Raw genomic sequence first — 23855 nt, 5'->3', positions numbered from 1 at the left:
CAACTTAAAAATAATCATTAGTAGGAAGTTCTCTTCTGGCACAGTGGGTTAAGGATCTGGCATTGCCACAGCTGTGGCGCAGGTCACAGTTGTGACAAGGGTTCTATCTGTGGCCCGGGAATGTCTGAATTCCATGGGTGCAGAAAAAAAATAATAATCATAATCATCAGTAGTCAGCTCTAGTTATTGAATTTGGGGAGGCTTTAGAACTTTTAAGTCTGACAACTGTGTCCCTAGGGAAGCAGAACATTTTCATCCCTCTAGAACAGCTTCATTTCCTTATTTGGGTAAGAATAAGGAGCTTTACGGTCTTCACTATAATTTGCTCTTCTAGAAAAAGTCCTAGCACAGTAATGCAGTTGTTGAATAAATATGAATCTGTTGACTTGGAATGTTTCCAGTTCTAAATGTTGGGAGTCAAAGAAGTTGATTAGCAAGAAAATCTAGGAATCGGCAGAAAAATTCAAGAGGCTAAATAATTTAGGCTATTTTCTCTTACTGAGGCTTGTTGACAGAAAAATCAACAACTTGGGAGTTCCCATTGTGGTGCAGCGGAAACAAATCCGACTAGTACCCATGAGGATGCGGGTTCAATCCCTTGCCTCACTCAGTGGGTTAAGGATCTGGCATTGCCCAGAACTGTGGTGTAGGTCGCAGATGTGGCTTGGATCCTGCATTGCTGTGGCTGTGGCTGTGGCTGGCAGCTGCAGCACTGATTTAACCCCTAGCCTGGGAATTTCCATGTGCCTCCAGTGCAGCCCTAACAAGGAAAAAAAAAAAAAAAAAGTGAATTCTTTACCAGTTTAACTTCCTTTCCCTCCTTCCTTCTCAACAGAATTCTGATGTTGTTCAGGAATCCCTCTGTCTTACCATTAGGTGGTGTAGCACAGCATCCTCAGGGTATGAAGCTTGAAATAACTCCAGTTCTTTTTTTTTTTTTTTCTTTTTTGTCTTTTTTTTTTTTTTTTTTGCTATTTCTTTGGGCCGCTCCCACGGCATATGGAGGTTCCCAGGCTAGGAGTCGAATTGGAGCTGTAGCCGCCAGCCCACACCAGACCCACAGCAATGCGGGATCCGAGCCGCGTCTGCGACCTACACCACAGCTCACGGCAACGCCAGATAGTTAACCCGCAACCTCATGGTTCCTAGTTGGATTTGTTAACCACTGCGCCACGACGGGAACTCCCCACTACAGTTCTTTTGATAGCAAACTGGGAACTTCCAAATGCTGCTGGTGCGGCCCCCCAAAGAAATGCAAAAAGAAGTCAGAAGTTCCCTGGTGGCCTAGTGGTTAAGGACTCAGTGTTGTCACTGCTGTGGCTTGGGTTACTACTATGGTTCAGGTTCTGCCTCTAGGCTAGAACTTCCACACGCCATGGGGGTGGTAAAAAAAAAAAAAAATAGTCCTGGAGTTCCCACTCTGGTGCAGTTGGCTAAGGATCCAACATTGCTGCAGGTGTGGCATAGGTCATAGCTGCAGCTCGGATTTGCCATGGGGTGGCCAAAAAAAAAAAAAGCACAGAGTTCCCTGGTGGCCTAGTGGTTAAGGATCCAGCGTTGTCACTGCTGTGGCATGGGTTTAATTCCTGACATGAGAACTTCTACAGGCTGAGGGCGCAGCCAAAACACACATATACAAACATTTCAGGTTGGTGAAGTTTGGGGAGAGTAACATGCTGGGAGAGCATGGATGCTCCACACCCCTTCCCACATACCTTGCCCTGTGCAATTCTTTCATCTGGCTCTTCATGAGTTATATTCTTTTACAGTAAACCGATAATCTACTTGCTTCCCTTGCTGTCTAAAAAAATGCAACAACATTCTGGAATAAGTCACACAGTCCTTGAACGTTTTGCTGAGTGCCAATGCTGTCCCTTTACCAGATTACAAATAAGACTTAAATGTCATAAGGGATGGATTTGAATGGTATTAGAGATCATCACTTTGTGCTTGCCAAATTCTCTTCATCATCCAAAACTCGGTGTTTACACTGCTTTACAAATGAGATCTCTTTGAACAATTCTGAACTCATCCTTCATTTTGAAGTATAACACAACATATTGGTCTGGTAATCCCCTTCTTAGCTCAGGGTTGCTACAAGCTGGAGCTGAGCTGTCAGTGGAATGGGTTCTGGAAGTCATCAAGCAGAGAGTGGTTGCACTGCCTAAAGACGGTATAAAGAAATTTCCAGAACTGAAATTCAAACATATGGAAGTGGGAGAAGGGGGGAATAGGAGGAAAGCAGTCAAAAGATAACAAACTTTTGGAATTCCTGTTGAGGCGCAGCAGAGACAAAGCTGACTAGTATCCATGTGGACTCGGGTTCCATCCCTGGCCTTGTTCAGTGCGTTAAGGATCCGTGAGCTGTGGTATAGTTTGCAGATGCGGCTCAGATCTGGCGTTGCTGTGGCTGTGGTGCAGGTGTAGCTCCGATTCGACCCCTATACTGGGAACTTTCATATGCCACAGGTGTGGCCCTAAAAAAAAAAAAAAAAAAAAAAAAAAAAAAAAAAAAAAAGATAAATTTTCAGTTATAAGTAAGTATTAGGGACTTATGTACAATATGAATAAATACATTTAACACTGCTGGATAAGAGGGAACAGGATGGCAGAGGAGTAAGAGGTCGTGCTCACCTTCTCCCACAAACACATCAAAAAAACACCCTACATGTAAAACTACTTGCACAGAATACTGCTGGATGTTGTATATGAAAGTTGTTAACAGAGTAAATCCTGAGTTCTCATCACAAGAAAAAATTTTTTCCTATTTCTTTAACTTTGTAGCCATACAAGATCATGGATGTTTGCTAACCTTATTGTGGTAATCAAATAAAATTGATGTATATAAATCAAATCATGCTGTACACCTTAAACTTATATGGTGCTATATGGCAATTACATCTCAATAAAACTGAAAGAAACAACATAATCAAAAGCCCCCAAATATGTGGAAGTGGAGCAGCAACCCTTCTAATTATTCTGGGGAACAGAAGTAGAGAGATTGCCTGGTGTTTTTTCCATTAAAGAGGATCACACAATTGCGTTTGTAATGCACACTTTGACTTGAAGAATTGGTGCCAGCTGGCAGTAGATGGCTCATCTTAGAGTGTAGTGGGGAAAAAAAAAAGGTGTGGTAGAGAAGGGTATTCACAAGAAAACTCCTAGATGTTTTAGGATTTTAATATTTATATATTCAACTAAAATATGGACTGTGGATAAACTGTGGTGAAAGATTCTTTAGAAAAGATCTTCCATGCTCAGTGGGTTAACGATCCGGCGTTGCCGTGAGCTGTGGTGTAGGTTGCAGACGCGGCTTGGATCCCGCGTTGCTGTGGCCCTGGTGTAGGCCAATGGCTACAGCTCCGATTCGACCCCTAGCCTGGGAACCTCCATATGCCGCTCCACGGCCCAAAGAAATAGCAAAAAGACAAAAAGACAAAAAAAAAAAAAAAAAAAAAAAAAGATCTTCCAGAACTCACAGTATCCCTCTGGCCAAATACATAAAGGGAACAGTCAAGTGAACAAAAGATAAGAGAGTTTAACAGAATTTTAGCTCAATGGCATAACTAAAAAAGAGCCAACTGGAGTTCCCTGGTGGTTCAGTGGGTTGGGGATCCCATGCTGTCACTGCTGTGGCTCTCCTTACTGCTGTAGGGCAGGTTCAATCCCTGGCCTGGCACCTTTAGATAGTTGTGGGGCATGGCCAAAAAAAAAAAATGGAGTCCTTCTGTGTGGCTCAGTGGGTTAAGGACCCACATTGTCTCTGTGAGGATGTGGGTTACATCCCTAGGCTCACTCAGTGGGTTAAGGATCTGGCTTTGTGGCAAGTTGTGGCGAAGGTCAAAGATATGGCTTGTATCTGGTGTTGCTGTGACTGTGAAGTAGGCCGATTTGACCACTGGACTAGGAACTTCCATATGCCACAGGTGTGGCTTCAAAGAAAAGAGCCAATCAACAATCTTCTCTTCTACTCATTGAAAGGAAAGCAAAAAGGAACCTGAAAACTTTTAATCTTTTTTGTAAAATAGCTTCAAAAGGAATAGAAAGGGGTGGGATACCACAGTCATTAATAATATAATGCTGTAAGGTACAAAGTCAAGGATTCTAACAAATTCTGAAAGCCTCTACGTGTATTACTGAGAACAATATTATTAGAAATATAAATGCATAGAGAAAGAAGCTACTTGGTATTAAAAACAGATCTTGTTATATAAACATGTAATATGCCTTTTTTTTTTTTTTTTGGTCTTTTTAGGGCCATACCTGAGGCATATAGAAGTTCCAAGGTTAGGGGTCGAATCAGAGCTCTAGCTGCCGGCCTACATCACAGCCACAGCAACATCGGCTCGGAGCCAGTCTTTGACCTACACCACAGCTCACGGCAACACTGGATTCTTAACCCACCGAGTGAGGCCAGGGATCAAACCTCCATCCTCATGGTTACTAGTCAGATTCATTTCTGCTGAGTCACAATGAGAACTCCTAGTATGCCACTTTTATCTCTCTCTCTCTTTTTTTTTTTTTGGCCAAGCCAGAGATTAAACCATTGAGGCAGCTGTGACCTGCAACCACAGCTGCAGCAATGCCAGATCCTTAACTTTATTATCATAAAGAACTGCCTCTTTATGATAATACCAGTGTAAAAAAAAAAAACTCGTTTGCCCTTTAGTCTGGAACTCCTAAACATTCACCACGTGGTCAATGCTGGTCTTTGTCAGTGGAATCCACGAGACCTCACTGCTGTCATTTTGTAAAGGATCAAGAATCCCACTTCTAGGGAGTTCCCTTTGTGGCTCAGTGGTTAATGAACCTGACTAGGCTCCATGGGGATGCAGGTTCAATCCCTGGCCTTGTTGCCATGAGCTGTGATGTACATTGCAGACATGGCTGGGATCTTGAGTGGCTGTGGCGTAGGCAGGCAGGTACTGCTAGCTTGGGAACTTCAATATACCCCAAGTGTGGCCCTAAAAAGCAAAAAAAAAAAAAAAAAGAAAAGAAAAGAATCACATTTCTACAGGACACCATCCACCTTCCATGCTTTGTGTTTGTTTTCCTGCATTTCCCTAATTAAGTCCACAATCAAGTTTGAATAGAGATCTAGCTAGAAAATGTAGAAGCAAACGACATAAGCTAGTATTCGTTAGAAAGGCAAGAGGAAGGTCTTTTTCAATGATTCCATTTCAAGTCAGGATTAAAGTGTCTAAATCCCACCAGCTGTGGATGTTTTGCTCTTGTTCCTTAAAAAAAGAGTAATCTATAATAAACACGTCCATTCAAGAAAAATGTTAAATTTTTGAAGCCATCCCCAAGTTACTTTAAATTTTGTACATTGTTCAAGGGCAGAGTTAAAGTGTGTTAATTTAGGTAGTAGTGGGAGTTGCTGCTGTGGCTCAGTGGCTCAGCAGTAATGAACCCAACTAGGATTCGTGAGGACATGGGTTCAATCCTCAGTCTCCCTCAGTGGGTTAAGGATCTGGCATTGCCATGAGCTGTGGTGTAGGCCAACAGCTGCAGCTCTGATTTGACCCCTAGCCTGGGAACTTCTATATGGCTTGGGGTGCAGCCCTAAAAAAAAAAAAAGAAAAGAAAGGTTAGATAGTAGTTACTAGTAGGGAGAGGAAAGGGGGGAGGGGCAAGTTTGGGGTAGGGGATTAAGAGGCACAAACTACTACGTATAAAATAAACAAGCAATGATACAAAATAGGGAATATAGCCAATATTTTATAATAACTATAAATGGAGTATAACCTTTTTGTGAAAACTGTTGGACACCTGAAAATACAATATTTTCATCAGCTATGTATTTGTATAAATAAACAAACATTTGTTAGTTAAATAAATAGAAAAGCCTCCTCACTGATTGGGCTGCATATAATAGCAACTGGCTAGACAACTAATAAAAAAAACTGAATTTTTTTTTTTTTGCTTTTTAGGGCCGTACCCGAGGCACATGGAGGTTCCCAGGCTAGGGGTCAAATTGGAGCTGCAGCTGCCCACCTACACCACAGACAGCCACAGCAACTCGGGATGCCAGCCGTGTCTGTGACCTACCCCACAGCTCATGGCAATGCTGGACCCTTAATCCACTGAGCAAGGCCAAGGATCAAACCCGCATCCTCATGGATCCTAGATGGGTTTGTTAACCACTGAGCCATGAAGGGAACGCCTAAGAAAACAAAATTTTAAAAAAGTTATGAAAAAGCTCTTAGGAAGAGAAGTCTGGGGAACCAGAGTTATAAACAGAAATCAAGCAGTTCTACTGTACTGTGAACAGAAACTGCCCAAAGTTTTCCTCTACTGCTGCCGCTGAAAAAAACTATGATCAGTTTAACTTACTTCCATTATTCTGTTTAAGGTTCAAATTCCCAGGACAAACAGTCTGGTTGGGCAAGCCTAGGTCAAATGCCCACATCTTTGGGTGATGAGGAATCTCTGATGACCAAGATTTCTGTCTCATCAAGTCTTCATACAACTGGGAGAGAAAAATTCTAAAAGGAAATCTGGGTCCTATTAGAAAGGGGAAATTGAAGCTGTGTTGTTTAACAAAAGGGCCATGATAATTCACCCCTGTGGCTGTTCAGCCTCCAAACAATTTTCTTCCCATATATACATTTTCAAAAATACTTCTAACAGAATGCAGCTATTCCTCATAAAATAAAAAATTCTCACTCCTTCTTCAGAAGGAAATAATTCAATGTCTCATTACCTGCAGCATCAAAATTTAAGTCAAGGATGTCTAGGTGAAATAAATTTCTGGTCTGGCTCCAGCTCAACTATCTTAGATCAAGTCCCTGCAAGCAGAGCCCAAGCCAGGGATTCTTTGCAGGCGATTTGCTGGGGAAGTGTTCTCACATGAAAGGCACTGAGGAAAGCAGGATAGAACAGAGACTGTTAAGCCATGATGTGGTCTCAACTGGAGATTAGTGTCAGCCTGATCCCACAGAATTCTGGAATCTGAATTGTACACAGAATTGGTGCCACTTTAAAACACAGGTATGGATTAATGATCTAGATAAAAGGCCACATGATTTACCCAATGAAGGCCACCACCCAACTGGGGCCACCTCCATCTGGAACTTCTAGTTTGATAGTATTAGTCTTACCTCTCCTGTTTCTAAAATGGAGACTTCTAGAGGCCCCAGATTCCCTTATACTTTAGGTTTCCATTCCCATTGATGTTAGAAAAAAACACATAAACCTGCCAAGGGAACGTAAGTTGTTGGTCTCTTCCAGTTTAAAGTGATCTAATTTAAGGTAAATATTGAATAACTGAATATTATTAATTGAATATTATTAATTATTGAATAACTAAATATTATTCAGTTAACTTAAAGGTCAGACCTCTTATTACGGCTTTTTTTTTGCTTTTTAGGGCCGCACTTGCAGCATAGGGAGGTTCCCAGGCTAGGGGTCCCAGGCTTAAGTCAGCCATAGCAAAGGATCCGCTCTGGGTCTATGACCTACCCCACAGCTCACTACAATGCCAGATCCTTAACCCACTGAACGAGGCCAGGGATTGAACTGGCAACCTCATGGTTCGATTCCGCTGTACCACAATGGGAACTCCTAGGGCTGTTTGTTTTGCTAAAAGCTTTCACCGCCACCTTTCCAAGTCTGGGTGCAAAGTGTTTAGGTATTCTGATAATGGAAGGAAAGGGCCTTTGTCAGCAAACTCACCCCTGAGGTATGGTCTGTCCAGTGTCTGAATTTTGGCAATTGCTCTCCATACAGTTATACTGAATGACCAAAGCTAGAATAACTGGTGGTCTGGTTTTTTAGCACTTAGCCCAGTGGACTTGACTAACTTGATCTCATTTTTTTTCACTGGTATTGACAATTTTTTTAGATTCTGCTGTCTCTATCCAGTCCCTAGCTGGGTTACCTTATAGCTCCTGCTATGTAGTAACCACTCTCATCATGGTGCCCCCATGGCAAGCCTATTAGCACCTAACTGGTGTCCTTTTTGTGTCATGTAGAAATCAAAGTAAATTTTGTGGGGAGAGAGAAAGAGAGAGGTAGAGAGATAGGGAGGGAGGAAGGGATGGAAGGGGCAGAGAGAAGAGAGAAGTTTCAGGTTCTCTCTGCCCAAACATGATATGCCTCAATTTCTCCTCTACGTCAGTAATTTATGTTACTAAAGGGACACTTTGCAGGGTTCCAAACAAAAATGAGTCTTGAGCTTTGCTTCTCTGCTATTGGCTTCCTATTCAACTAACCTGAAGCTCCTGCTCTTACTAATCATCCCTCACTCACCCTGCCCCAGGCTTAACCCTACGGAAGTCTCTGAGGGGCCTAGCTGGCACTTTCTACTTTGTTCCTGGCAAATCGGTGTCATTACCATTTACATGACTTCTCATCCCGCCTAAACTTAAAGACTTTACTAGGTGAACAAGGTGGCCCTTCCTTTCCAATGAAACCTTGTCCTTAAATGACCTCAGGGAAAAAAGGGGCAAAGGGAACAGGATGTCCAAAGGGGGAAAATGTTTGAGAGGATTTTAAAAGCATGAAGTTTTGGTAACCAAATTTTTCTCACAATTACAGGCTTGGGGTCATGGGTCTAGTTTTGGAGAGCAAGAAGAAATGGTAGAGAGTTGCTGAGGAGGATTAGCAAGTTCTTATGGGTTCTGGACAAAAATTGGAGGCTAGAAAGGTTCAAGGTCATAGACCAGCTATGATAAAACAGTCACTGTTAGCAAACAGGGGAACCCAACCCCACACATTTGCATCCTACATTTTCCAAAGTCTATTTGCACATTCAACCACCTTGACTCAGCAGATAAGCTCCCCATTTAAATATAAACAAATGTTTAACTGCCTGGGCTTTAATTCTCTGGGTGCTGGGTATTCCCTCTTTTCCTCTGGTCAGATTTCCCTCCCTGAGGCTTGGGTAAAGGTTGATCTGTGTATACAAGCCCCATTGTGTTTTTTTCATTTGCAAAGAGGAGCAGAAGGCAGAATTTTGGGTCAAGGCACTGGGATTTTCCTAGCTTAACTGCAGTTTTGTTTCGAGGAACATACTTGTGAATGTATATAAACATGTATACATACACACATGGATGATCTCTGCTGTCATAAGCACATCTCACAATACTGTTTTTTCTTCCTCAGTTTGTTGTAATTATTGGATTCTCCCCAAATACTTAAGAACTGCCTCTTCAAAGCCTACCTCTGTATTCCTCAGGAACTAAGTATGTATTTGATTAATTAATGATATAGAAACTTGTAGTTCTTACTTTATGTTGCCATACTACATTACTTCAAAACTATTAACTTAATCAATTTGTTAACTCTGTAGATTCCTGGTACCTCTCTATATAAATTCTGCTTCAGTAAACCTGGGGTGTGGACCAGAAATATTTATGTTTAACCAGAACTGTAGATTTTGAAGGTGCTCCTAAGAACAGAGAAATGCTTCAGTATTGCTTCCTAAGAGTTCAGAGCCAAGTTCGGTCAGTTTCACTTCAAACTTGCAAGCGACAGGTAAACTTTGATAAATGGGAGATGTAAAACACAGTATTTAAGGCTAATTTTACATTCAGCCACCATCAACATCGAGTCCCTTTCCAAAAAAATTTTGATGGCATTGAGTATTAAAAATAAAAAAAAAAAATCAAACTAACCTTACGGACAGAGAAGTTTTCAGTGGTCTAAAGAGAAAATTTAACAAATATAGGCTTATCTGGCAGCAAGCGAATCATGACTTTTGTTTGTGCAACAGTAATTCGATTTTGAGCACTAACATTTGGCATTTGAAGACAAAACCACTGAAGTGGTTTTCAAAACAGCTGCTATGTCCAGTTTCTTCAAAGATCCAGTCTTTGTGTATTCCAGTGGCATCAGTGGTGAGACTTTGGAATAACTGCTGGATCATTCCATAAAATTTTAAGTACTTTGGAGTTCCCGCCAAGGCTCAGCAGTTAATGAGCCTGACTGGTATCCATGAGGATGGAGGTTCCATCCCTGGCCTTGCTCAGTGGGTTAAAGGCCTCGTGTTACAGTGAGCTGTGGTCTCGGATCTTGAGTTGCTGTGGTTGTGGTGTAGGCCGGTGGCTACAGCTCTCACTGGACCCCTAGCCTGGGAACCTCCTTATGCTGTGGGTGCAGCCCTCAAAAGACAAAGTAAAATAAAATTCAAGTATTTTCTATCATAATTTCACTAGGCAAGCTATTAAAATTTGAGTAATAGGGTAAATATTCAAATCCCTTCCTCATCACTGAGGAAACTTTAGTTTCCATGTCTGTTGGCAATTTGGCAGTAATTTTCAAAGACAAAAATATTTTTGAAACCATTTAAACTTCTAAAACTTTAACAACATTATCAGGCTACCTACTTATCTTACAAAATTGGTTCAATGTTCCATTTAACTTTAAACCTGTTATTTTCTCAATCTATCTCAAATTGCCAGCCTGCATTCAAACACCATTACTAGAGTGGTAATGCAAAAGGCCTCTCCCTCCAGAGTCGTACACCCAGTTTATCAGTATTAGCTCATCTTCAATCTGTTATTTAGAAAGTTGCATTCAAGATCTAATTTTTTAAAAGGCAAAAGTGAGAATTTCTTATAGCTAATAGCCCATTTACAATACTAATTTTTGAATGACCAATGAAAACTCAAGTGTTCTAAGGCTTTCCTCTAATAGGAGTAACAACGTCGTTACTGATAGTTTTACGGGAAGAGCTCATTTCGAAATGAAGCTATTACCACCCTAAGCAACTCCAAATTACCCATACTTAAAGTACCCAAGAGGGGAGTACCCACTGTGGCTCAGTGGGTTAAGAATCCAGCTAGCACCCATGAGCATGTGGGTTTCACCCTGGCCTCGTTCAGTGAGTTAAGGATCTGGAGCTGCCAAGAGCTGTGGTATAGGTCAGACTTGCCTCAGACCTGGCACTGCTGTGACTGTGGTGCAGGCTGACAGCTTTAGCACTGATTCAACCCTTAGCCTAGGAACCTCCATATGCTTCAGCTGTGGCCCTAAAAAGAACACCCAAATGACAACTTCAACTAATTTCACCTTTGTGGGAAACCTTTTCACAGATAGCATTTTTAAGCGATGCTGTGATATTATTGTCACTTACGAAGAAAATATCCAATTCTTCTCCCCAAACCCATCCTAAGCCACATGGGTTCTGAGCTGCATCTGCGACCTACACTACATCTTGCAGCAAAGCTGGATCCTGAGCCACTGAGTAAGGCCAGTGAGGTACAAACCCACATTCTTAGACACCATGTTGGGTTAACCCACTGAGCTGTAATAGGAACTTGTTTCCATATAATTTAAAATCTTCTGGACACTTGGGAGATTAAGAGGTAGCATTTTAGGGGTTTATGAGCCAAGAACCAGAAAAAACATTTTAAACTTATCTGGGACCTGTAGAAATTGGAATTAGCACTAATTTTAAAATAATTTTAGATTAACCATCTTAACCAAATCTGATTTGAAAATGCTAGAAAAACACTTCACACGAAAAATACATAATTTAAGATCACTGTATTTCCTTACAAGAGGAACGTTTTAACAAATTTTACAGGTGTCAATCAACCCTTGTTCAAATCGGTCACACATCAAATCTAACATTATGGGAGTTTTACTTATTTGGAAGTGAACTTTTAACTATCAGTACAAATGCCAAGATAACTACACAAAACATCCACAGGAACTTTTTTCATGTTTTTTGAATTGTTCACAAACATTTCCTACATAATCCAACATACAACAGAGAAATGGTACATCTTTTTCTTTCAATTTGCATACAATGGAAAAACAAGAATATATATATATTTTACAAAGTTTAACTAATAGACACTACCAAGCTGACAGTTTAAGTCTATAGGTGAGAAATTATCTAATAAAAAATAATCAGAATTTATTTAGCATCAGTCACTTCCATAACCAAATATTCTGACTAATAAAACTTGCTGCCATTAGGCTTCTGGTATATATACTTATACCACTACTCCATCTGCTGTATTGCTCCCCACTTTGGTTCTTCTTCATAATCACTAACAAAATTGTTGCAAAGTAGGGGCAAGCATTTGCAAAAACAAACAAAAATCCCCCGCTTACTATAAGCATGAATGTATGGTGGAATTTTCTCCCAAGCAATGGACTTTCAAACCATTAAGAGATCACCAGAACTAAATGTGTCAAGATATTTTGCATATGTCCAAGAGGAGATGTATTTATTTATATCCAACAGAGGACTGAAAATTAAACTTAGTGTTTAGTTTGGGGGCAAACTGGGGGGGAATTCAGCCATCTGAAAAATGACCATTAAAAAATGACCACCAAAAATAGGTTCACTAAATTTATTTTAAAAATCATAAAACGTTTCTTACAAAAGAGCATTACATTCTGCACACTGCTCTGAATAGATGCCAGGGACATATGGACTATTGTTACTTTTTTTCCCTGTCCCCCCCTCCCCCAAATGTTATAGTGACCACAAAGCAAAGTGTTCACAATAATTACATGGGGGAATTTTTTTTTAAACCACCAACAATGAACAAAAATTAAAATTCACTCACTCTGCTGCTGTTTCAAAATTTCAATGTTAGTTTTTGCACGCCCTCCCCCACCCCCCAACCCTGTTTGTAAGAACTAAAACATTACATCTGGTGAACAGCAAAGATTTCACTACACCTCAAATGCAGAACACCTATGAAGCAGAGGAATGTTGGCTTTTTAAACAGAAGCAGATAAAAAAAAAAAAGATGCAGGACTCCTTCAGTTCTTCACTAGTCTTAGAAAAACTTTCCAGAATACTGCTTCACACTATAAAAAAGAAAAAATATCTTGCATTAGAATCCTTCAACATCTGCATACTGCTTCACACTATAAAAGAAAAGAAAAAAAAGTACGAATTAGAATTTTTGTTCGTAACATCTTAATCACATTAAGACAATTTCAATGCTAAGTTAAAATGATAAACATGTCCATTACACTATTAGAGATAAGAATTAAAAACATTAGCAATTACAAATTAGAGCAACATAAAATTCAAGAAAAAAAGATTAATAGTAAACCAGACATTAGTAGAGCAGAATTAAGAAAATCAAAAGTTGTTAATATTTGGTAGAAAAGACAAAGAAATGCCAGTTAAGGTGTGAAATGCTGCATTTTACAGCACCAATCAATTGTCCTGTAGAGGCATGGCCTGTGCCATATGGCAGACTGTGATTTGTTGTCGATTTAGTTATCTAAAAACAACAAAATCACTAGTCTTCCACACAGAACTAGACCAACATCCACTGAATCTTCTATATTTTCTACAGGCTCTGTATAATTTATAACAAGTAGTTTTGGCAGCAGTTTTCACCAGAGAAATGAGAGGTTTGCTTGGTTAAGGCTTCTTCCAGAAAGATTAGTATTAAATGTCTTCGTTTTTTAGTAAGAAAGCAGAAGAAAATTAAAGCAAAGCTATTAGAGGGTTTAGAAGTTAGGTCTCCAAAAGGTTGAGACACCATGGCTTCTAAAAGAAAAATCAGTTGAGAAGAAAAGCTTTTTCAAGTTTTAGTAGGAGTAGGCTAACATAAAGCTAAACAAACTGACCTGTTCTGCAGCAAATACTGTGCATTCTGTATCTGGTCCTGTGTTCCTGTAATGGTAATGATCCGATCTTCGGACCCTTCTAAAGGCTCATCAATTTTGATCGAAGCTCCTGATTCATGACGGATTTGTTTAATCCGCTGACCACCTTTGCCAATAATAGATCCAGCCAACTGAAAAGATTTTTTTTTAAAAACAAGTGTTTATGATGTACTTTCAAAGAAACCATATCATCTTGTACTTTCAATGACCATCAGGACTGTTAACTTTGTACAACTTATTGATTATGCTGTGTTAATTCGATGCCCCTCAATTATTGGATTATAATGTATTTATACTACCCATCAACATTTCCTTTAATAAAGGAACCAAGGGCTCAAAACTCTTTGTAATTGCTTTTAGTAGTATTGCACACCATTTGACAAGGCTTAAACTGGAGAATGACACCTCACTCAAGTCCTTAAAACACTGTTTTAATCCTACAATGGAATATTTTTGTTAAAACCTTTCACTTAAAGTCAGGAAACGTAAAATGCATTAAACATCCCTTTAGTATTAAAGATACTTACATCTTTGGGAATAGTTACTTGTGTAGTAATAATAGGTCCACCAAGATCACCGTATGAGCCACGACCCCCTGCATAGGAATAATCTGATTTAAATAATGAGTATTAAGTTCATTTAGAAAGCATGAAATAATGTTTTATTTCACAAAGGAGAAAACTTACCATATCCAGATCCACCCTAAAAACAGAAACAGAAAATAAAAAGTTACTTTGCCTTCAAAACTTCAGGTCCTTTAACATTCCTACAATCCCCCAGTTTAGGAAACCAGAAGTCCTCCCATATCCTCCCTTGTCAGTAAATTTCAGAAGACAATCCTCAAGAGAAAGAAACCTCAGGCACACAACAATCCAAGAAACAAAACAAAACAAAAATGCTATATGAGGGAGAAATAAAACACTTATTGATGGGTAAGCAAACACCTTAAAAATTGTTACTGACATGAACATAAACACCCCTGATACTCAACCTGTGGTTCATAAGCCATCTGCCACTCTGATGGGCTCCATGTATCAATTGCAGAGTCCCAGGTTTCATCAGCACTGAAACCAACCTGTTAGAGATAAAAACCATTAACAGGAACCTGCACTACATTTGTCAGAGCTACCATTTTTATACAACCAATTTCTATTTCACATCATCCACATAAATGAGAATCACCTACTTGGGAGGAAACAAAGACTGACCTAATCTTAATATGCCAGCTAACACACATGATAATCTAAGTTGCTATATAAGAAAATTCACTTATAAGACAAGCCCTTCAGTTAATAAGACCCCTGTTTGCGCTCCTACATACACTGATGAGGTAATAAAGTTCTTACCATGCCATCATAGCGGTCTCCAGGTCTTCCTCTTCTGTCATAAGCCATTAGATCTCTGCAAGCATACACAGTACTTATTTACATGTCATACATGACAAAAAATATCACCTCTATCCCTGAAGTGCAGCTTCTTCTATGTTATGTGCAGATGAAAGAAACTTACCCTCCTCTAGGTGGTGGTGGTGGTGGAAGAGGAAGATTCCTAGCTCTGCTACCACCCCGGCCACCTCGTCCAGGAGGAGGGGGAGGAGGTCCTCGACGAGGGCTCATATCGTCATAATCTCTTCTAGATGGAGGCATGGGACGCCCTCCTCGACCAGGAGGCATTCTGTCAAAACCACCTCTTCCCCGCATGGGAAATCCCACAGGACGTCCACGGCGATCATCAAACATCATTGTAAAGCCACCATAATCATACGTTTCATCATAAAAATTGGGATCATAAGGCTGAGCACGTCCTTTAATGGGCGACTGAAACAAAAAATATAGCCAACAAAGAACCTTAGTTGGTATCAACCATTTTCTTAAATACATTTCAAGTTCTCTACATTTCTCCTGGGAAGTACCCAAGATAGGGACAAGAATATAAGCAAAGATAATAGGAAGGATTTAAAAACAAAACCCTAACAATGCATTTTTTTGTGCATCCCAAACAAAATAAGAGTTTTACCATCTGTGAGTGAAGGACTGACAGCTTGATTTTACCCTTAGGGCTAAGTAACAGACCACAAACCCTTTTCACATTTCACAATGGGGATTATGAAGAAAAAAAGTGACTGATCTGAGGGTTGAGAGGATCAGTATCTTAGGTAAGCCTGTAACTCATAATGAGGCACATCTTGCTAGGGAAGCTGTGCAATGTAAAATGTAGTACTATAGAGGAACCATAGAAACTTCATTTGAAAGATCAAAAGCTATCAAAACCCCACCAACAATCAAAAGATGACTCTGTAGGCTCCCAAATTTTATCTAAGTTAAAGTGATAGCTAAAGCAAAGTGATAGAAAACTGTTAGGTAAAGGAAGCCATTTGTCTAAATGTTCTGTAATAGACTATGTTTTGAATAAGAATATGAGTAAGAATGTTTTTATGAAATTAGAAGTAAATAAAGCATTCTGCAGGTACCTCTGATATGAGATCAAGGATGATCTTTATACACTCTACAACCCTATCAGGTTTTCCTCCAATGAGAACGACTCTGTCAGTGGACTGAGGACAACATTCCTGGAAAAGCTTGATTGTTGTCTGAGTGTTCTGTAATAAGTTCACAAAAGAAGTAGCATTAATTAATTAGGGAAAAAAAGGGGAAACAAAGTATAAAAAAAAAATCCTAGGTTCAGATAAATTTTTATCTTAGGAACATTTCTGTCCAATATAAAAACCTTGTTAGTAATTGAGGATTTTTGTAATGATAAATTTTGGCTAAATAACTTGTCTATTATGGCCAGACCTTTTTGTTACCTTGTACTTAGCTAACTAGATAACGATGAACGTTAGGAGAGAAAACTCTAAAGGGGGAATGAGAAGCCTATTGAACCAAATCTATACAAAAATCTATTTTACAGTAATGTGGGGCAGGAGAAGAAAAACAAAAGGTCTTTACCTCCCGAAGTTCTTTGATTTTAGCACCTTTGACCCCAATAATTCCTCCTGCCAGACTCTGATGAATCAACAATCTCAACTCGCAGTCAAAGTCGCTTCCTTTATAGTGCTGGTACTGCGGGAGGGAGAGTTATAAAACTTTAGTCCCAAATCAAGGATTCCCCAAGAATACACACTTATCTGCTATAAGCATAACAACATACTGTTGCAGTGAGCAACCTGAATTTATATTTCAATAACTTTACCAGTTATGTGCTTATTATCCTCAATAGCCAGGCCCAAAAAGGACATTCTGCACCACCTTAAAAAACTATTTTATTTTCAGGTCCTGCAACACCATACCCACACTGCAGCCATTTAGCATGTCGCTGTTACCACAAAATTATTATTAACATTCAAATAACACCATAATAAAAATGACTGCAAAGCACTTTGCAAATGTAGTTAATTCCCACTGCAGCATGGAGCAGGGTCAACAGTGAGTTGTAAGACCATTCATTTATCATGTTTTTAAGCCTTTTTCTATAGAGATGGGAAAAGTACACTATGTTGAAAATAAAATTGATCCTATGGGCCAGGCTCCATACTTCAGTGGGGTTCAATGGCACTATGACATACATTTAAGCATTCCACAGCATCAGATTCGAGCGGGAGCTGGCTGGTTGCAGTGGGTGATGGCAACTGCAGGCCCTGAAAGTAGAAAAATAAGAGTAATAGGTTAAGTGTCTAGTGTGATCAGGCTATTGTCGCATATATTGGTAAAGCTACTACAACATATTCCACGTCTATATCATTAAATAGCAAAGAAATGCTTATCTACACTAAGAATCAAGGCACAAAGCTTTTCTCAGTACCTAGTAAATAAATCTTTATATACAATTTAAAAATCTTCAAACTAGATCAAACAGTCCTTTCCAAAAGTCCCATAATCAATACTCTAACTTCAAAATCTCCTCTAAAGCCCCTAAAATACATGCTAAACCCAAGAAAGTGCATGACCACAGGTAGTTCCTATCTATTCCAGAGTGACTATGCTACATTTTGAAAGAAATAATGGAATGATAACCCTATACATTAAGTAGCAGAGGTTAAAAACACTACTGCTACAAAACTATTAATTCCATGTCTCGCCACCTCCCCCATTTTGCCCCATTAAAACATCCTTTAAGCACCCCCCCAACTACCAAATACATTAAAAAAATGAGCCTACCTCTTCTAAGGTAGGGATGATTTTCTTCAGAATTTCTCCAATTGTTTCAATATCGGCACTGATACTCAATATGCTGTCAAACATCACAAATACCAGATAGTACAAAAAAAGGTGGAAAAGAAAAAATGAGTTTTGTGGTCATCACCCGTAGTCAAGCAAACTTTTACAGAGAAGTAGCATACAATTATTTAATACTCCCCATTTAAAGTAGCCTATTTATACATTTTTCACATGCATTTTGTTTTATGCCCAATACAAACATGGTAACAATATTAGGAGACTTGCAGAGACAGAGAGAATGGGCTCTTGGAAGGGCTCAGATTAAGTGGGCAATAAATTGACCAGAACTGAAGCAGAGTTGAATATTTATGTTCCCCGCCACCACTAAGTTAATTAAGGATACCCTCGCTGTTACACTGGTAAAACTGGCACACCTTCTCTTAGGCAAAGTGGGGGAATATGCCAAGTGGTGAACATTATATCTGGAGTAAGGTTATGGATACCAGTTAGAAATTAGATCACTAATGGGCTCTGCAAGAAAACAAATACAAATGCAAGACAAAACAAAGACAACACAAATGAGAAGTGAAGGAAAGTGAACCAGAGTTAGCATTTCATCAGAAAAAATTATGAACAGGCAATGTTTGGGAAGCAAGGTGGGCCACAAAGACAGAGCGAGAGACTATTTCGGTAACAATTTGATTTACAATGCAGCAAATATGCAACACTTGAAGCTGTGCTCCTTCCATCGAAATAAAATTAGTGGATCGTTTGGGTGGGCAACTCACGGTAAAAGTTCAGTGACAAAAAGACTTAATGGGGAAAATAAGACAGAAACTTGAAAAACAATACACCGTCTAAAGGGGATACTATTTAATTATATAAAAGGCAGGTAATAAAATACATTTCTCTCTTTCTAATCAGGCAGTGAGGCATAAACTGTTGGGACATACCGCTCGGGGCCACTGCTGTCTGGGACTGAAACACTGGCATTGTACTGCATTGGTCATTGGCGTTCGTGGATGTTGGCATTGGGCATGGGCATTCAATCAGAAGTTGTCAAGTATGGTACCCGTTTGGCAACGAGCACATTTTTGGGCATAGCCAACCAGGGTTTTCACATGGGCGTTCAGGGGCGGATGGGCCAACGTCATGGTGGGCAACGCAGGGGTAAGTCGATCCAGTACATGGGCAACGGAGATATATGGCCAAAAAAACAAGGAGAGGGAAAAGGGGGAAAAGCAATAAATTTTAATTTAATACAAACTATACTCATACTCTCAATTAATGAAACAAGCTTAAGTTGTTCTGAAGACTAACACAATAATGGACTTCTCTATACCTGACTGTGGCTTAACATTTAAGGACCTTTAATGATGGTACTTTTTTAAAAAAAAAAACAAAAAAAAAAAACAAATGATGTTTCAGTAGCAGGCTGGCTCATGAGGGTAGACACAAAACCTGTCATGACTCAAATTCTTGAGGAAAATGGGGAAATAACCCAGATCATTATACAGAACATCTGGATTAAGAGGAAAGAGGTTTATAAAAGACAAAACAAAAATTCCCACACCACCAAAAACCCTAACTCTTAAAAAGACTAGTTTGGTGTCCTGGAGGTTTAAAACGCATTCCTAGATCCTAACAGGCCAGTTTGTAAAATTTAAACAAATTTTCAAGTTAAGTTTACAGTAATCAAGAGAAACATACAAAGATCTGTGACCAAGAGAGAAATGAAATTCTATCAAATAAGTGTTCAACACAAAGTTATTTGCCTCAACTTTATTAGCAAGAAAACATCAAGAGTGTGTACATGAGAAAAAAAATTTAGGAAATTTGGTGTAGCCAAGTCCTATAAATATGCTCACTTCTGGTGATACCAACATTTAATGTGTCTAATCACAAGAGTCAACCCACTATAAAATATGAAGACTCAAACAAATCATTAGTGTTGACAAATGGTTTCCCAGGTGCAAGATTAAGTGCCTACTCTATTCTTTACCCATATTTAAATCATGCAACCTCAATTTCTTTGTGCTCCATGTGCAAGGTGTTAAAGAACACATGGACGAATTGTAAAAAGGGGAAGGGAAATAAAAATTTTGGTGTTTAATCAGCCACCTGCAATGGTTTTCATTAATACTGTATTTGATTCACATATGGGAAACGGTGCAATTGAGGGTTTTTATACTGTTATTTTTAATTAAGATGTTACCTTGCTTGAAGTGAATAATGTAGTGGAAAAGTATTATAAAGTGAGGAGGTTAAATATGGACCCCTCACCCAATTCAATATGGGTTTTGTTAAATCAGGAATGGCAAAACCTGAAATCATCTATGTAATCAATTATTATAAAAGGCTTGTATCTAGACTATAAATGATTTCTATGATGCATCTTTAATTTTATACAAACACATAAACTGAAGCTGCCTGAGTAGTCGTTTAAACTCTTTAATACTTACGTCTGTACGGAGAGCCTTAATATTCTTGCCTCCTTTCCCAATCACTGCCCCAGCATTCTGGAAAAGATAAAGAAACCAAAACAAAACCATAAATACCATGCAAGTCTAATCTCTTTTTTGGCTATAGGGATAAAAAACTACTTGGGGATAGCAAATCCATCAGGTTAACAAAAATTAAGGATCTATGTACTTTGGGGGCTAAATATTCAAAATGCCAGCAACACACCAAATGTAAAACAGAAGCACTGGTACTAAACTAGTTTTATAGTTCCTTTCCACAAAACAAGTAATTGTAGATACCTTGACTTTGTAAGCTATAGTATGAGTCAAGTAAGCTGGCAACATGTGGATGCTTTCTAATGAACCCATGATATAATCAAGATATAATCTCTAATCCATTAATACTTTAAGGATCATCCATACCGATCTCCTAGATTGACCTGTGGTGGCTCACTATCATGGGCTTTCCTTTTTATTGTTAGCAAAACAACAGTCACCATGGTCAAAAGGATATTTAGAAAGAGCCACACAAATCTCTCATATTCTGCAGCCCTTAAGGCCTCCCAGATGGCCCAATAAGAACTTATCTTAATTTCTACTTGAATAACCATTTTCAAATTCTCAAGAATAAATTGATACCTTGCTCTGAAGCAGGATGCGCAGTTCAACCATCTCATCAGTGTTTCTAGATCTTTTAAAAGCTTGTTCTTCTTCCATATCTTCAGCAGGGCGTTTACCTAGAAATTAACAGTTCAGACTTCAGAGAGAGCACCAACATCTTCAAGGACACTTTCCATTACACTTTAGTTTTAAACTGCAAGTTAAATTAGAGAAAGTAATTCCATTCTATTTAGAGATTTGAGGCCAATTTTAAGTTTTAAAAGGCACCTATGCTTAGACTTTAAGCACAAATTGAAGCACTCTCCAGCTCCAATATTTCTAAATATATTTTAACACAACAAAACAGCAATTTCAAAATGCAACATTTTAATATTTACTGTCTTAAAAAATAAATTTAGTTACCTACGCAAACAAGTTACTTCTAGTTCATAAATAAACTCCAAAACAGAACTGATAAGGATCTCAAATTAAAGTAATATAATGAAGCTAACAGGACCAAAAAAAAAAAAAAGAAAATCTAAACAGTAAAACGTTCTCTCACCAAATTCGCCATTGGTTTCAGTGTTGGGAAAGGTTTCCTCCGGTTGTTCCGTTTCCATTTTCTTGTATTAAATGGACACACCAATCTGTGAAAAATAGAGAACAGTACATTTGGCTTACTGGAAAGTAAGCTGTGCCCCTAATTAATTTTTTTTTTTTTTTTAAAGCAAAGAAATGATTCTACTTCCAGAACGTACCAGTTATATATCCTTGCAGAGCAGAACTGAAGTGTTCTGGGCGGGACCAACTGACACTATGGTGCTGCAGTAGCCTATAAAAACCAACACGAATCAGCTTTCCCTTTTCGGTTACTAAGTACTGATGAATGTTAATTTGAACACAACGACCCAAAGAGCTGTTTTTAAAACGTGTTTGTTTTAGGGTCTTAAACCTCACAATAACTGCCTCAAAAAACAAAAGACCATCATCTGATTTTGTTAAAAATTAACACTAATTTTAAGCCATTGGATCAAGTCCTTCCACAGCAACTAGTTATTTTATATGACAAAGAAAGCCAGAGAAGCATGTAAGGCATATGAGCTTCTGAGCCTGTGTTCTGGGAAGTATAAATTTATGGAAGGATTATTTTTATACTGGAATTTAAAATCGCTTTTGGGTTTCTTTCCTTTGTTGACTTGAAATGCTATCTCCGAAATCTTTAAAATTTACAAACATAAAGCCAAATTCAAACCATATCCAACCGTCAAGTCAATCCATTGGAGCAATAATTAAGTCTGCAAAGTTGATACAAGCAAAACCCGAAACTGCCAGTACTACTTAACCATCCAACAGAACCCTTGAACACCAATACCATCACTAGCGGGATATTTTAAAATTACATTAAAAGCGGGTGTAACCTAACAACCACATCTTCAATACCAGGCTGGTGATGTAATTGCTTTTAGCTCCTCTCTCAAGACTGGTAGAAGGAGGCGACTCGTGGCCCTCGCCAGAATATAGCCAAACAGCTTAGAGCTCAAAGTCAAGGCAACATTTATGCCTTCCACCCGTCCAAACACTAACTGAAAAAAAAAAAAAAAAAACAAAAACGCTAACCTTCTGGCCCACCACTCGGTTAAACACTGACGTGAGGTGGCAGATCTGGATAAAAGAGGTTAAAAACCAATACCAAGCTGTTTGCAAGGATAAATAAATATCCTTCGGGTCCTTTAGACACCCTCTCTCAGACCGCGAAAAATCGCCAAGTATGTGCGTGACCCGCCGAGCTCAAACTTGCCCTCCTCGCCCCAACGCCCGATACCGGTGTCGGCAACGGCCAGGCAACAGGAGTTGGAAAAGCTCCCGAGGCGGGAGCACCAGCTCCGCACCTCTCCTCACCCGGATCCGACAGGAAATGGCGGCCCGCGTAATGGCGACTACGTGCTACTAGGCGGAGCCGAGCGCGGACCCCCCTCCCCCACCCACCACGCGGTCCCGAGACCTCATCCCCCGCACCCTCCCCCCCTCCGCGGGAGAGACAAAGCAACGGAGGCAGCCGGGACCATTCCAGCTCTTCCGCTCCCGCTCCAGGCTCGGGCCGGGAGCGCCCAAGTGCGGCGGGACCCACACAAAGAGAGCGGCGGCGTTCTCTACCGCCCTCGGGGCCCACCCGCCGGCCCCTCCTCTTCCCTGCACAACGTGCCTAGTTCCCAAGACTCCAGAACTACAGCTCATGCCACCGGTACCAGCCCTGCGATTCCTCGAAGCCGCCAACACCACAACGCGGACTGCGGATATACGCTCTCAGGGAAATGGCGGAGGGGGAGGGGGGAGGGGAAGCCCGGCAACGTTCCCCCCCCCCAGAACCCGCCAACCACTAAGCAGCCCCCAAAGCCTCCCTCAAGTGGAGATATTGGTCTCCGGCGCTCGCCCCCACGCGCCGCTCGCCCAGCCCGACTCCTTACTAGGCAAAACTACCGTCCCTGTGCCGCCGCGCCGCCTCAGCCGGTCACAGCTAGACAGAGAACGAGCGCAGGCCCCGCCGCCCTCCCCCGCCTCCCCGCGCTCCCCTACCCCGCCGCTGTGCCCGATTGGCTGCCCCGGCTACAGCGGTGGCGCGAGGGCGAAATGATTGGCCGAAGGCCGCGTCAATCAAGGCGCCGGAGGAGGCGACAACCCCGCCCCCCGCCGGCGCCTCCCTTCAGGCTAAGGCCGCTAAGGGCCCGAGAAAAACCAGACTTGGAAAAAGTCAACACAGCCTTTGGGGAGGCCAAACCCTGCCCGAGCCCGTAACACCCAAGCCCTTACAACCCTAATTACCTCTAGGCCGCAAATAAGCGGGACGTAGACAAGACTTCGAGGTTGGTGCAGCGAAGAAACAGAGGATAATGGCGTCTGCAGAGCTTTCGCCTGGAGCGCCCTCCTCCTTTCTCGTTCGCGCACTCACTAGCTGTGGGGGAAAGGGGCGGGGGGGGGGTAGCCTCTCGCGAGAACTAAAGGCTGTCTCGTTCACGCTCACAGGGAGGGGGCGGGAGAAGGGGCG

The 23855-nt window shown here is 40.4% G+C and overlaps 1 protein-coding gene and 1 non-coding gene across 51 annotated transcripts; both read right to left on the bottom strand.

Annotated features, from left to right (window-relative positions):
• Positions 1 to 11474: 11474 nt before the first annotated feature.
• HNRNPK (heterogeneous nuclear ribonucleoprotein K) lies at positions 11475 to 23760 on the bottom strand. 50 transcript variants are annotated; one of them, XM_084978823.1, is made up of 18 exons: positions 23278 to 23340; positions 22430 to 22474; positions 21571 to 21644; positions 21375 to 21459; positions 20852 to 20949; positions 20213 to 20269; positions 18704 to 18747; positions 17751 to 17823; positions 17159 to 17230; positions 16542 to 16655; positions 16064 to 16192; positions 15103 to 15410; positions 14940 to 14994; positions 14585 to 14668; positions 14280 to 14295; positions 14121 to 14203; positions 13555 to 13724; positions 11475 to 12837 (listed from the first exon to the last, which is right to left on the bottom strand). In XM_084978823.1, the coding sequence occupies exons 4-18, from the start codon at positions 21430 to 21432 to the stop codon at positions 12804 to 12806; spliced, it is 1395 nt and encodes a 464-aa protein (XP_084834949.1). In that variant the 5' UTR covers positions 21433 to 21459; positions 21571 to 21644; positions 22430 to 22474; positions 23278 to 23340; the 3' UTR covers positions 11475 to 12803.
• On the bottom strand, positions 13145 to 13253 carry MIR7-2 (microRNA mir-7-2). Its single transcript, NR_049168.1, has one exon. It is a non-coding gene; the product is annotated as a microRNA mir-7-2 (primary transcript).
• Positions 23761 to 23855: the final 95 nt, after the last annotated feature.

Source organism: Sus scrofa, chromosome 10, assembly GCF_054392235.1.
Source record: "Sus scrofa isolate SSC_HxYL_T2T_F1_AM1 chromosome 10, Sscrofa_HxYL_maternal_Yorkshire_Landrace_v2.0, whole genome shotgun sequence".
NCBI lineage: Eukaryota > Metazoa > Chordata > Mammalia > Artiodactyla > Suidae > Sus > Sus scrofa.
This window is presented reverse-complemented; position numbering and strand designations above follow the sequence as displayed.